Below are 12,291 nucleotides of genomic sequence, written 5' to 3'. Positions count from 1 at the left end.
TCCTTGTGACACTAAGCAACTCACTTCAGTGCTCTCTGACCTCATCTTCCTCATTTTGTAGAAAAATGGCATAGAAAAAGTTCAGAAACTGGCTAAATCTCTGACTTTCTGGCTCTCTCCCACGGGCATCTGACTAGTGGTGGAGGTTATTTGCTGCTTCTGATTTCATCCTGAATTTCCAGTTGCTCTCTGAGAGAAAAAAAGCAGTAAACCTATTTAAATTCCTAAATTATCTAAAAAGGATGCACATGTGATAGATATGTGGCTTCTCTGTGTGCAGGTATATGCCTCTTCAAGCAAAATTATGTGAATTTAGAACTTTTCAGTGAATTAGTTTTTCTAAACAGGACTCATTTGACTGTATTTTCCTAGATTCATTTCTTTGGGCATGAATATTATCATTCAGAACATATTTAACTTTTCCCTATGAGCCAGGTACTGGGCTAGATGTTGGGAATATGTTAGTGAATGAGGAAAACATTGGCCTGTCCTTTATGGAGCTTACATTTTAGGAAGACAGACAAATCATGTCAAAAGCAAGTAACTAAAAACTGTAATAAACATTATGATGGATGTGGAGGTCAATAGTATAGTTTAGAATAGGGGTTGTAAGGTAAGGTCACTCTGAGTAGGTAAAATTCAAGTTGATACAAAGTCTGAAGACACTGATCAAAAAAGTGTCATGATATGGTCCATTATTATTATTAGTAATATCACTTTACATTGGGCTTACATTTTGTTATTGACAAAATGGTCTCACATACATAATTGAATGAGTCTCACAAGAATCCTTTAGCCCCTAGGACAGAGGGCGCCATCTTACAGCAAAAGAAATGGACTCTCAAAGAGAGGAACAAATGTTGTAGGGCATCAGAACTATATCTATATGATCCCAAAGGTCTTCTGATCCCAAAGGTGTTGCCTTTTCAACTGTAATATGCTGACTAGTAGTCCCATTGCTTAGTATTTTCTTCATGACACTACTGTAGATTTCTATAAACCCAGCTAGAGAATTTGAGAGAGAATGAGAAACAGTAACCATTACCATATGCCTGAATTTTCCCCCAGAAAAGCAAGATAACTTCCCCATCATTTGGGCCCTACCAGGAATATGGTTTTTGCACTGTATCCTACCAATGATCTTTGTTCCAAGAACAAAATTTCAGTAGTCTTATTTGCAACTTATAACCATTTTCAGTAGAAACAGTCAACACAAAATAATATGAGTAAAAGTACAAATGGTATTAATTTATTAAAACTGATGGGAAAACAGATATTCTTTATAAAATTTGATATGAGAAAACCAAATTTAATTAAAATTAAAAAGAACATTTCCAGTAGCAGAAGCTATCACTGGTAAAATTTAATAGGAATTTATAAGGTAAAAAGAAAAAAATCAGAATTATACTTAGAAAAGTATCCTAAATAAAGCAGCTTTGGTAAAATTAAAAATAAAATGGGGGGAAAAAATGGAGGAAAAAACTTAATCATGATATCTAAAAAACTGTTCAAGGAATTAACCTGATTGATATAAGCGGGGTCTCCGCAAGGGAAAGAGACTTCAGTGAAAATTCATCATTTTCAGTATGATTCTGCCCAAAACTTCCACAGAGTCAAAATTTCCATTGCATCTTGATGTCTGGAACGGAAAGGCAGGGTCAAAAATTAGTATGCAATCTTCTGGCAATATTCACCTGCCTCGATGCTCTCCTCCACTGGGTAGGAAATCTGGCAAGATTAAGCAGGTATATATATATCACTGAGTTGGGTCCAGGTTTTCCCAGACCACACTAGCAAGATTTCTGTCTTAACTCTCTCCGCTTTACCTCCACACTCTTGTTGAACCTGTAGCTCTCATGGCATTTTCCTCCCAACTGATTTGTGGAGTTGCCAGCAGACATTTTTCGGTTTGCCAGCCACTTGCTTTTCCTCTTCCTGTCTCCTGCTCCCAGTGCGAGCGAATGTCTCCAAGTTCCCCCGGGCCTATCACCAAGTTACCTAACCTCTGTAACTGCACTTGCCACCTCTCAACACTGCCGGTGTTTCCAGCTAAAACTGCTGGTTGAATGTCGCCAAGTCCATAGGTGCCGTCTTGTGCCCCAGCCACAGGAGTAGTTCTTTTTAACTCCATTACTGCTGCACTGCACCCTTCCTTCCCCTACCTACACGTGAGTCTGTGAGGACTGAGTAACAAAAGACTTCCCATTGCCTTCGGGTAGCTCTTGTCTTGTGCTACTCAACTTTCTCTTCCCTTAGGTTGAGTTCTTTACAGGAAACTCCTCAATCCCTTAGACTTTGGACCCCAGAGTAGATGGGATCACGAGCCATCCAGTTGTGCCTGAATCCTAGGATGACTATGGCTCGGGCCCATGCTGGGATCCACCTCCACTAACTTGTATTATAGATGTTCCACAATCTGAAGCACAAAGATGCCACCAGATGAAACTATAGATTGTTATACCCGTGGGGTTTATCCTTGTTATTTGACCTCTCTACACCTCTTTTGACTGACAACCTTTCCAAACAAGCACATATCAAGGTAAATATTTTATTTTTTAAATAGAAATAGCAAATGAGTTTTTGTTACTGATTACTAAATGTTAAATGTATGGTACTACTTTCTCTATGATCTTTCACTACTGTTTTCAGTTTGCAAAAAAATAAAACTATGCAACGAAAACTTAAGACCTTTAATAATTCAAGGTATTTTATTTCTCTGTCTTAAGATTAATGTTTCCAGCTGCAATCAAACTATATTTAATTATGCTGTTATTTAAGAAATAAATGATCTTCTTTATCACTAATATTTCCCTCTCCATTGAAACAAAAAGTTCTTAAGTTTGAAAGGAAGAGCAAAAACATTTACAAAACCAGTTGAGTGTATTTGGTTAAGATTTCACCTTACTATAACACCACTTTTCAGTATAAGATCAGTTTAAATAGTGTCAACATATTCCTATTGAGTAGAAAGACCAACAATATTTTTAAACAAAAGCTTAGGAAAAAAAATCTATTTTTTATTACTCTGTACTTGATGATAACCTTAGAAGGCAATAACACAGAGAATAAAACCTAAATGATCCATTTCCAGAACATTTTTTTTTTAAGAATTCCTTTAAGACAATAAATATAGTTCAGCCAAGAGATGTCTAATTTTTTTCTGTAATGCCACCGAAATTATACTGGATCACCATTTCCTGACAAATCCTCCCATAGCAACCATTTTGGGGGTGTATCAATCAACACAATTTCACATGGGCCACAGAGCTCAAGAATCTGAGGACACCAGATGGAAATATGAGTTACTTCAGTCACCAGGACTGTCTCAGACCGCAGGCTTAATCCCAAGAGTGGGTGGGAAAAGAAGCCTGGCCAAAAAGTCTTTTGCAAAATGCTTGGGACAAAACATTTAAATATCACTATAAGGTTTGTATAGACTTGTCACGAGACAAGTAATATGGATCACAATGTTCTAGTCCGCGTACAACTATGAGGACTGAGGAAACCAATCAGGACAAGTCTGTGATGGTTTGCCTCTCAGATTTTGCTAATGTCATTTCAGAGCAGAGTTTACTTCTGTTCCCCAAACATGCCCTTATTGCCATTTATTTGTCCTCAGTTCCCTTTCCAGCACATCCTATCAGCTCCAACAGACAGGGTCAGCATATAGTGAGGAAAAATAACAACAACAACCACAACAACTATCTTTTGCAGAATTTATTTACACTTCAAAAACAGTGCTGTACTGATTACTTGTATGGGTATTCCGAATTCCTACTTGTATTTCTCCTTTTAAAGACTCTATTTCAAGCAATTGTTCTACTTAATCTTTAGTAAAGAGATCTTCAGATGTATTTCTACATAAGGACTATATAGTTCCCTGTGCCTTGCCAGGTACACTAAGACATGAAGAACACTTGCTGTAGTTTTGCTCCACTACAGCCTTCCACATTCTGGGTTTCTTACTTTGCCACAGTAGGACTTGTTGGGATGTAATACGATCAGGAATCAGCACTCGATATACATGCTAATATTTGCCAGAGAACTACTCTCTGCCAGATTTTTACCTTGCCCCATCAAGAGAGTTACCCCCGGCAGTCACATAGTAGGAGATAAATCCTTGTTCTGGCTAGGGAATTCTCCAGGGCCTCAACAATGAATAGAAATGGTCAAAAAACCCCGAGTGAAATGCATAGAAAAGATAAATCCAAGTAAGCCAAGATATCTGTGAACTAAATTTCTGGTTTCAAGACAAGTTGTTTTTTTGTTTGTTTGTTTTAGTTCAACTTTTGAAGAAAAGTATGCGAGGCGATATAGCCTTTGAGAAGGTAACCTCAAGATTTTAGGTAGTTAGATTTAACTCTGAAGTTTCTCTGAAATGTCACACACCTGTATTTACTTAATTGAGATCTTTTGAAAAAAAATTTTATTTAATGTATCTGCTCTTATTTCTTTTTAGGTCAGTCTCGATTCTCGAGTTAGAGAGGTGATCAATAGAAATCTGTTGGATCCTAATCCTCACATGTATGAAGATGCCCAACTTCAGATATATACCTTAATGCACAGAGATTCTTTTCCAAGGTTTTTGAACTCTCAAATTTATAAGTCATTTGTTGAAAGTACTGCCAGTTCTACTTCTGAATCTTAATTTTCATTAAAAAAAAAATCATTTTGGAGGGCTGGGATGGGAAATAAAAGTAGTTCACTAACACCAGAAGCTGAGTTCCTGGAGAACTACAGTTTAGCATTCCTCAGGCTACTGTGAAAATACAACCATATGGTCTTTGTCTCCATTTTTATCAAGGTTATCCATGGTTAAGTTTGGAGAAAATACCACATAAGACAATGAATTGCCAAATTGTTTGTTTTATTCAACACTCATTCTACTTGCAAGCAAACTGTATTTGTAGTCCTGTGAACAGTCTCCTAGTGTATCCCCCGAGGCTGCATGTACAACGTAGAACTGCTTCATTTGCCCCGTAGCTGTTGTAATATTTACTCCAATGGCATAACTTATATCCGTGTTTAAGGACTTTTGTGCAATATGGTCTTATAGAAATAATTGCCAAAAAATTGGCTGTGGTTTGCATTTTTAAATATAATCTAAGACAGAAAAAGCCAATTTTTTAGTTGTAACAATGGTATTAAACATGCTCTATACTGTGTTCAGTACACTCATTTTGAAGCCGATATTTCTGTACTTGGAAAAAGAGCTATTTATCTATGTTTGTTGGGAAATCCTGATGGGGGATTCCTCTGGTTGTTCACTGCCAAAACTGTGGCATTTTCTTTACAGAATAGTTTGCTATGTAAAAAACAAAAACAAAGACAAAAACAAAACAAAACAAAAATTTAAAAAAACCCAACAAACAACAAATAATAAGAAGAAAAGAGAAAAAAGCACAAAACAATTTGAAGATATTCTATCTCAATGACAAATCAGAGTGATAATTGTTTTTAATTGTAACACAATTAATCTATGTATATATCAGATGTCCAATACTGTAATTAATTTATTAAAGACTGGCTCTCCAGTTCTAAAATGGTTGTGTAAAGTATGTACTTCAGCAAGAAAAAAAATACTAAGCTCGATAACTTAGTTTTGGAATAAAAAAAAAAAGATTTAATAAAGGAATGCCTACATGTAGCATCATAAAATATTTTGATGAGTAGCATCTGTCCTGTGGCATATTTTCCTTGAAAGCAAAGTCTAATGAAAAGCTAAGTTTTTAACTGAGAAAAGTTTTGTAAGGGTTACGCAGAAGATAATTCTCTACTTCAGACCTTAACTGTTTTCATAGTATCTTCAGAATGACTTATTTTAAAAATGTTAAAACCAAACTATTAATACTCATCCATAATTGAAAGGCAGGACAGTGCTCAAATCTTCTAGCTGCCATATTATTTTTTATAAGTACCACTAAATCTTTAAGACAAAATACTTGCCTGACATTGGCATATACTTTTGACATTCAAGAAAACAGTATCCTATCATGCACACACACAAAAAGTCAGTGTCATATTTATATCAAGGTGTTACATTTGAATATGAATATCCCCTGGAGGCTATTTTTTTAATCTTAAACTTAATAAATATAATATTGAGTAACCTAACATGAAAGTTTTAAAAATATTTATATCCACTGAGAATACTGGGCCTTATATTAAGGATGATATTAAAATTATAGGTTTTCTTTGCCATTTTTTAACTACCTCTCATTTTTTAATTTATTAAACATTTTTAAAATAAACAACTTTGGGGTTTTCTTTTTAAATTTTATTTTACTTGAAAAGCTGGCATCGTAAGTTTCTTTTTCCATAAACTTAAAACATTTCAAGAATTGTTTTTTTAAGTGAATTTGATTTTCTAATTTATATAGAATTCAGGAGATATGGTTAAAAGGGCTATTATCTATTCCCTATGCAAATATTTTAACTGTTGCAGTGTTTGACAAAATGGGATTAAAAAAAAAGTTTGCAGAGTAGAAAACAAAATGTTCTGTTTACACTGGCGTTGCTGACTATCCTATCATATTCAGCACTTTTAAATACATTATTTATGAAAATGTAGTTAAAATACAAGATAGGAAGTATTTATAATAATCATTTCTTTTAACAAATGCCTGTTTTTGTCTGAAAGTGTTAGTGTGTTAAGACATACTTTATCAATGTCAGTAGATATTTACTATTTGAATAGTTTTCAGTAATATGTTAAAGAAGATAGCTATGAAGATGTTTACAAAAAGTCCTATTTTTTCCAAAAGAGTGAAGAAAAACCTGAAAGAATCATCACTTCTATTGTGAAGTTCTATTGTTCCTAAATTATTTAATTTTTTCTTGATTAGAATTGAGTTTATTATGCTTCTATGATGTATACACATATATGTTGTAATATCATACTTGTTGCTATGTTTGAGGCACAATAAATTGGTGCACATGACTAGAAAATATGTAATATACTATGATACACAGCATGCGTCAATCTTTTTAAATGTAGACTTTATATTCTTGTTGTTACTATATATGATGGTGACCTGCTAGTCATAAGTTATCTTTATAAGATACTTTGGACTATTAGATGAATTGTCTGTTTGACAATACCTTTAATATTTTACCAAATGTAAAAGATAAGGACCCTTCTAAAGAGTCCTAATCTCTAACCTGGGCATTTGTAGAATACAGACTTTGAAGTTAGTGTATCCTTTTGAAACCTGATTAGGAAGTTGCATTGAGAATGATTCTAGACGAGATTTACACATTGGATATTGGTAACCATGTTATGTGAGCATTTCTGCGCTAAATTCCTATGGAGGGGGGAGGGTTTCTCATTTAATTTCAAATCGTTCAAAGTTTCTATCTAAGAGTATGTATATTTGCAACTCTACCAATTTTTAAAATATGGTATAACTCCTTCTGTTTTAAATACAGAGCTATAATAAACAAAAATCGCCCAACTGGTGTCTATGCTACCATTCCAAGAGCACAATATTTGTTATGGTAGAATTTGATTTTTCCTAGTGAATATATTCCTCCCAGGGGAAAAATTAGCACTTTAGAAGGTACACTTTGTGTTTCAGATCGTCAGGACATCTTTGTGTACTGTTAAAATCTGCTAATGCACACAGAAAGAGCTTAATGCTCTTTCTATAGTGCCTAAATTCAGATGTGTCTATAATGGAAAGAAAAGTAGAGGATATAGATCATATATAAATACATGTAACTAAATTGGAGAGCCAGACTTCTTCAGAGATGGATCTTGTAACATAGATCACACTAATAATGGCCAGATGACGCTTCTTCTTTACTCTGGATAATTGTTATTATGTTACCCAAAGGTAATAAAGATGCCCCGACAGAGTTAGAGGGCAGCTCTAAGCACAATGGGTGCGCTGGCATATGAACAATAGCAAAACACAATTTTGATATCAACGTTATGGAGCGCAAAAATCAAGACCATAATATGGTCTTCTTTTTTTTTTAATCTTAAAATATGTACATAGGATGACCAGTTCTGATATTTGGTCATGGTGCATGGGTGTTTATTAGTATCCTTTAATGCTGCCTAGGTTCTTACTTACAGAATGAAATGTATATCATATATTCACCTGATAGTTCAGTTTTGCAAAAGGACTATAGAAATAGGTAAATAATATTTATATATTAGGGGCAAAAATACATTTTCACCCCATTAAGCTGATTTAAAATAAAACCCAATTCTTAATTTTGAACTTACCCATTTGTTTCTATACACTTTTAACATATTGAAAAAAATGTCATATCATAACTGTGACAAATTATATTTGCAAAAAATACAACATATCAGATGCTTTGAGGAATAAATATACAAGAAAGAAATTTTAAATACAATCAGAAATAGGAAAATAAGAACTCTTTCAAAAGCCACCTACAGTTTCTTAGATCTTCAAATGCCTATATAGAACCCTATCAAACATTAATTTTAAAAACTTTGCACTGGATACATTGGCAAATTATTTTGAAAGGTAGTAAAGATATTTTCTTGTCTGTGTATTTATATTGACAGTTTATGACCGTAACTTTCAAAATAATATTAAGCATTTATATTTGCATGCTCTTTTCAATTCTTTTTAAATTTCTGACCAATATAAAATGCTTATTCTTCTGAGAAAACAGTATTTAATCTGTAGAAATATTAGTTATTCCTCACTTGCTACAACTGCAAATATTTATCAATAAAACTGATAACCAAAAACTTGACTTCTCATCTCCCTGTAACATTCTTAATAGTATCCTTGCAACACACGATTGTGCACAGATTGATCTTTTTGTTCCCAAATGCCAGACTTTAATTTTAAATTTGATTTCAAGTGACATGTCTGTGTCATATGACTTTGGGCAAATATTCTATTGAACCTCTCTGAGCCTGTTCCCTCATCTTCAAATGAGAAACAGAATACTTTATTTACAGGGTAGGCATGAGAATTAAATAATGTAAACATGGAAAGAATGAAGTGTTACATATAACATTATTATTTTATCAGTGTTCTCCAGCTCAATAATTATTCCTATTTCAAGAATGTTATGAATTAGATGCCACTGTAATGCACTTTTCCCATATTCTTTTGAAACCATACTTTAAAATCTGATTTAATTATTCATCCAAAAAAAAACAAAAACAAAAAACCAACCTGGGCACCTGGATGGCTCAGTCAGTTAAGCGTCCGACTTTGGCTCAAGTCATGATCTTGTGGTTCATGAATTTAAGCCCCGCTTCGGGCTGTGTGCTGACAGCTCAGAGCCTGGAGCCTGCTTCAGATTCTGTGTCTCCTCTCTCTGCCCCTCCCCTGCTCATACTATCTCTCTCTCTCTCTCAAAAATAAGTAGACATTAAAAAAAAAATCACAAAGAAAGAAAAAAATGCAACCAAGCTGATTTTAAGATGGAAGACTATATGAATTTGTTCCTGCTTTGTTCAATAATATGATTCACGCTCAGTTTTCAGTTCATGAACATCACACTGAATCTACAATCAAGAAGTAGGTTTCTTTCAATGATACACATACACAGATCTATGTATATAGATGTGTGTATGTGTATAAATTGTATGCTTAAAATAAATGTTTAAATAAGATAAATCATTTGAAAATTTTATTTCCAAAGGGAAAAAAACAGTATTCCCAAGGACAGGAAGAATATAAACATCACATAATTCGCCAAATAAATATGTGGAAGTAAAGCTAAAAACTAAGTTATGAGAGATGGGCCATTAGAAAACATGGATACTGTCATTGGAATAGAAAGCATTCTAGTATGATTTTGTAACTAATTTTACCATGAAAATATGAAAATTAAAAAAATGGTTGTGTTCATAAAATTTTTCATTAAACCTTTTATTTTAGAATAGTTTTAGAGTCACTGAAAAGTTGCAAAGATAGCACAGAGAAGTTCTGTATACTGCACATCTATTGAGACATTTGTCACACCTCATGAAATATTGATGCATTAAGTCACGCTTATTCAGATTTCCTTAGCTTTTACCTAATATCTTCTTTCGGTTCCAAGATCTCATTCAATATACCCATTTACTTATCATGTCTCCTTAAATTCCTCTAAGCTCAAACATTTTTTGTTGTTGACCTTGACAGTAGTGAAGAGTACTGGTCTAGTACCTTGTAAAATGTCCCTTAACTGGAATTTGTTGATGTTTTTCCCATGATTAGACAGGTGTTACCAGTTTTTGCAAGACCACAGAAGTAAAATGCCGTATTACTATCACCAAGACTTATCACTGTTCATATTGACCGTGATCATTCAGTTGAGGTAGTGTTTGTTAGGTTTCACTGCCACAGAGCAATACATTATTTAATAAGTTATGTTAGAGGTAATTTCACTGGACGTTAACGCTGAGCTTAAAAAAAATTCTGAGCAGATTTTGCAGCACTGCTATTAGGTTCCATTAAATACTATGAAGAAATTATAATAAATTGGAAAGTGAAATGGAAAAATGAAACTCTGAAACTGTTAGCTTGAACATTCACTTAATGGAGGTGAAAGTGATTTTTTTCCCTTGAACTACCTTCACCTTATCCTCTACATCTTTGGGTAGTAAAGATTTTAGTTTAATCTTCAGAAGAGGTAATTTAAATTAATAATCATTTTGCTGAGTGTTTTTCTATATTGCCCTCAGTTGAATAATGAACACTGATTATTGAAACATTGTAAAAGACTTGATTTTTTCCCCCTTTGCTTTAACTGATTTGTCATACAGTTTCTTGTATATGGTTTTAGGATGTTTGCTAAATATAAAAAAAAATTTCAGTGTGCTTGGTTCTGTAAAATTTATCATATCGAATGTGTGCAATTTTTTACTACCATGTTCATTGTACTTCACATTTTGTACTTCACTAATATTAGTGGACCATGAAGAAGTTTTGAATGCATGAATGCAGCTTGAGACACCATACTTGGTTATTTTGCAATGTCAGAATAATTGTAGGTACTTATAAATTGAATAGATAATCCAGATTATTTTCCTCCAATTTAAGTTGTTTTGGGTTTTTATTCCCCCTGTCTTTGAATTTATTTTATCATTTTACCTATGTACAAATAATAGACTTCCTGAAAATGCTAGAATCTTCAACATGTAATAATAGAATTTGAGCATGACAATAATGTAAGAAAATTCAAAAGTTTCAACCTTTTCTTTTTGAGTTTTCTAAGTAAATCAAACTACAGCTGTTTTCATTTGACTATTATTGTGGAAACCTATGGATATTATTGTAAAATACACATGCATCACACTTTTTAAAAATGTTTTGAATTAATAAAGAATTCACCAATGTATCCTTAGACAAGTTACTGTTTCCTCATTGGTGTAACACTATAGGAGTAAAAGGTACACTTATTTATATTACCTAAATTGCTTATGCTTATGAGGGAATATAATAATTTCGGCCTGGATTCTTTACAGTGTTCCATAAGGTTATTGCTTATTACATTTTTTCACCTTTTATAAATAATAAAGTATATTCTTGAAATGACTTGTTTCGAGAATTCAGCTGAGAGATTTATCACATTGAGTTAAAATGACTTCCACCATTTGTGTTTTTTTAAAAAATTCAAAGTTGAGTTTAGATTTGGGAAATAATTATTTCTAATAAAGATTAAAAAATGACCTGATCGGTCCTGTTCTATACTCGGATCAGAATTAAAATAAAATGGGTTTCAACCCACTATCTTAAAGAACACTTTTATAAAGTAGTGTGGCTTGAATACACCAAGTGAAACGAATAACTGAGATGATTAGTTGGAGTTTTTAAGTAGCAAAACCTATTTCTGGTCGGTATTATTTGGAGAGACATCTCATCCCTCCACTTCACTTTATATTTGTATGTGGAGCTCCGGAATGAATAGAGGCAATGCAAACACATTCTACAAAAATTTTATACTTCATCTCAGTAGCGTTGAGTAGACGACTTAAGAATGACTTAACTTTGTCAAGGGCTCCTGTATTTACCTTTTTTTTTTTTTTTTTAATAAATCAATTGCAATTTTCAGTATTTCAGCTCTCTCAACAGTGAACACAGTAGACCCTGAGCAAGCCAGTTAGTGGGAGTTCCCAGTGAGTCAGCCCGTGTATCCCTAGGACTGTCTTGATTATACTTATTCCCTCATATCCATCCCACTGGTGGGTTGTGAAAAGATCTTTAGAGAAATGCAGAGCATTACGCCAATAAACCTCAGTATCCCTGGCACCAATCCGCTATCTTAAGGTTTTTGGAGAGAGATAGATGGAGCCTGGGCTACCGAAGG

The 12,291-nt window shown here is 33.6% G+C and overlaps 1 protein-coding gene and 1 long non-coding RNA gene across 6 annotated transcripts in view; one reads left to right on the top strand and one right to left on the bottom strand.

Annotated features, from left to right (window-relative positions):
- RGS17 (regulator of G protein signaling 17) overlaps positions 1-9,396 on the top strand; it is a 96,395-nt gene extending 86,999 nt beyond the window's left edge. Inside the window, exon 5 of the mRNA XM_060616945.3 lies at positions 4,460-9,396. Within this exon, the coding sequence (XP_060472928.1) occupies positions 4,460-4,648 (189 nt within the window). The 3' untranslated portion in view covers positions 4,649-9,396. The remainder of the gene's footprint in view (positions 1-4,459) is intronic.
- Positions 1-12,291, bottom strand: part of LOC132667773 (uncharacterized) — a 115,599-nt gene that overhangs the window by 80,545 nt on the left and 22,763 nt on the right. The window lies entirely within an intron of this gene.

Source organism: Panthera onca, chromosome B2 (genome assembly GCF_046562875.1).
Source record: "Panthera onca isolate mPanOnc1 chromosome B2, mPanOnc1 haplotype 2, whole genome shotgun sequence".
Classification (NCBI taxonomy): Eukaryota; Metazoa; Chordata; class Mammalia; order Carnivora; family Felidae; genus Panthera; species Panthera onca.
The sequence above is the reverse complement of the archived record's forward strand: the minus strand, read 5'-3'. Positions and strand labels throughout refer to the sequence as shown.